The sequence below is a fragment of the Elephantulus edwardii genome, unplaced genomic scaffold, assembly GCF_000299155.1.
Source record: "Elephantulus edwardii isolate Elephantulus edwardi_28Jun2011 unplaced genomic scaffold, EleEdw1.0 scaffold00410, whole genome shotgun sequence".
Classification (NCBI taxonomy): Eukaryota; Metazoa; Chordata; class Mammalia; order Macroscelidea; family Macroscelididae; genus Elephantulus; species Elephantulus edwardii.
Genome location: NW_006400160.1, coordinates 157854 through 160740, shown reverse-complemented (window position 1 = coordinate 160740; position 2887 = coordinate 157854). Strand labels below are relative to the sequence as shown.

The window sequence follows — 2887 nt, the reverse complement described above, 5'->3', positions numbered from 1 at the left end:
TGTGTGTGTGTGCGTGCACCACGGGTGCAACTGCGCTTTTATAGGCAGTGGAACGTGAGCCATTTGCGTGCCCACGTAGCGCGAGCAGCCGTGCGTGCGCGCCCCTGAGTGCCCTGGACGTGCGTCAAATGCTCGCCCCTGTAGGAAGAGACCTGCACATGCGCACGGCCCCACATGAAGTCTGCGTCACCCGTGGGCGCCCCCTAGGCTTGGGCTGTACGTGCAGCTGTGCGTGCGTGCCTGCGTGCCCCTGTGCATCCGGGACATGCGTCAAATGCTCGCCTCTGTGGGACTAGACCTACTGCACATGCGCATGTCCCTGCATGAGGTCTGCGTGCGTGGGCTGTATGTGCAGCACGTGCACGTGCGTCCCCCGCCCCCCCCACCCCGTGCATCCTGGACGTGCGTCACGTGCTCGCCCCTGTAGGAAGAGACCTGCACATGCGCACGGCCCCACATGAGGTTTGCGTCACCCGTGTGTGCCCCCATGCGTCCTGGACATGCGTCACGTGCTCGGCCCGCAGGAAGAGACCTACTGCACATGCGCACGGCCCTGTATGAGGTCTGCGTTGCCCCTGCACGCTCCCTGGTCGTGACACGTGCGCGCCCTCGTGTGTCCTGCTATGTGGGCACTTGCGCTTGAAGCCTGTACATCTGCTGTGCGTGCATCAGCCTCCTGTATGTCCTACGTGCGTGTTGTACGTGCGTGCTCCCTGTGCATACACTGTATGTACGACCCCCTCTTGCGTCCTGTACGTGGCCATGCGTGCTGTACGTGCACGTCCCCATGTGTTCTGTACCAGTTGCACGTGCCTGTGCATCTGTCACCTTTGGCCCTGTGCGTGCTATATGTGCCCCACCCTCCTGTGTCTTCTACGTGCGTGATGTACGTGCGTGCGCGCCCCTGTGCGTATGCACCTTCTTGCATCCTCTACATGGTGACTGCTGCATGTGTACCTTACTCATGTCCTGTGTGTGCTGTACGTGCGCGTCCCCATGTGTTCTGTACCAGTTGCACGTGCCTGTGTCTCTGTCACCCTTGGTCCTGTGCGTGCTATATGTGCCCCACCCTCCTGTGTCTTCTACGTGCATGATGTACGTGCACACTCCCTGTGTGTGTGCTGTACGTGTGGCACCGTCTTGCGTCCTGTACGTGGGACCTGCTACGTGTGTACGTCACTCGTTGCCCGTGTGTGCTGCACATGCGCGTCCCCGTGTATTTTATCTTGCATGTCTGTGCTTATGTCACCCTTGGGTCTGTGCGTGCCTTAAGTGCCGCACTCTCTTGCATCCTCTACGTGGCCTCTGCGTGCGGTACGTGTGCGCCCCTGTGTGTTCTGTACCAGCTGCACGTGCCTGTACGTGCTTTACGTGGGGCCTGTTACGTTGCTTGTGCCCCGTGCGTGCCATACGTGCGCGCCCCCAGGTGTTCCTTACGCGCTGCGTGTGTCACCCTTGGCCCTGCGCGTGCTGTGCTGTACGTGCTCTTGCCCGAGTCAATGCAGCCTACAGCTTGCAGCTCGTGCACGTGCTGCAGGGGAACCCCGTTTAGGGGAGGGCGCGCGGGGGTTCCTGTTGCTGTTCCTTGTTCCTGGACCTTGTCCCTCGAGGGGGGAGCAACGGGAAGGCTGCTCCTGGCAGGGGAGGAGTGCAGGAAATGGCTACACGATAAATTGGGGGGAAGGAAGCGTCATTAAACACGTGGGAGCCACGCGAACTTGGGAGTCTCGGATGGGAAGTCACTGGACTTGCCAGGGTGGGGGTTGGGGGGGCCTGGACCTTCACCCTTGCTGCCTGGATAACCCGTCATCCCCTACTCCGTATTAGTTCTGAGACACCCCCCCTTAACAGAACACAGACAATGTGGGATCCTCCTGTGGGGTCTTTGAGGGGCAGCCCATTCACCCCTATTTCCCTGACCTCTCAATACCTTGGGGAGGGGGAGGAAGCTGAGATCCTTAACAGCACAACAATTTGAGGTCCTCTTTCTTATAGCGCCCCTATTCCCTTACTGCGTGATAGCTTTGGGGTGCACTGACCCCATGCAGGACAGCAAAACGAGGTCACGTACTGGGGTCCCCCTAATCATCTCACTCCATTCTTACCCTAGTGAAGGTCCCTGAGACCCTATGTCCAATAGCAATAATCTGGTGTACCCTTTGTACCGGGACCCCCACAACTGTTTCAGCATGCAGGAGCACCCCCAAGTCGGCCAGGCCTTATACTCCTGCACCCCCCAAACAGCAGCATGACAGAAGGGAAGATAACATTTGTTTTAGGGAACAGATCCCTGAATGACCACCTCAGCGCAGGGAGAGGAGTGAGGCACCGTAGGGTGAGAGGTGAACAGCTGGGGCTGGGGTCACTGTCCTGTGCACTGGGGACCCTGTGGTCAGCGGGCAGGAATCCCAGCCACAGACTTGCCCATGCAAAATCCCAGAACAAAACCAAACCAAACCCCAGTTCACAGCCACTGAGTGGATTCTGTCTCCCAAGGACACTGCAGGACAGGATAGAGGTGCCCCCGAGGGTCCCTCTCACACCTTAAAAACCTGACACCTAGCACCCTGCTGGACAAGTGGTCTCCCTCTGTAAACACATCCTTCAGAGGATGATGCATCTGCTTGGACCCACCCGGGGTCCTCAGGACTCACGGTCCATGTGGCAGAAACTGCTGTGGGTTTTTAATGTGTGCCAGCCTGTCTCCCCAGCCCTCCATCCAAGCACCCGTGCAAAAAGGGATCCATCCATCTGTCCAGCCACCCATATATCCACTCATTTATTTGTCTGTCTGTCTAACTGCCTGCCAACTATCTATCTGTCATCCATCCACTCATCCGAGTGCTCGTCTATAAGACCATCCATCCATCCATCCATCCATCCATCC

General features: G+C 58.3%; 1 protein-coding gene across 1 annotated transcript in view; it reads right to left on the bottom strand.

Annotated features, from left to right (window-relative positions):
- Positions 1-1810, bottom strand: part of LOC102873632 — a 19029-nt gene extending 17219 nt beyond the window's left edge. Inside the window, exons 1-2 of the mRNA XM_006902416.1 lie at positions 1719-1810; positions 1454-1634 (exon numbers count right to left, since the gene is read on the bottom strand). Of these exons, the coding sequence (XP_006902478.1) occupies positions 1454-1634; positions 1719-1810 (273 nt within the window). The remainder of the gene's footprint in view (positions 1-1453; positions 1635-1718) is intronic.
- Between the last annotated feature and the right edge of the window lie 1077 nt (positions 1811-2887).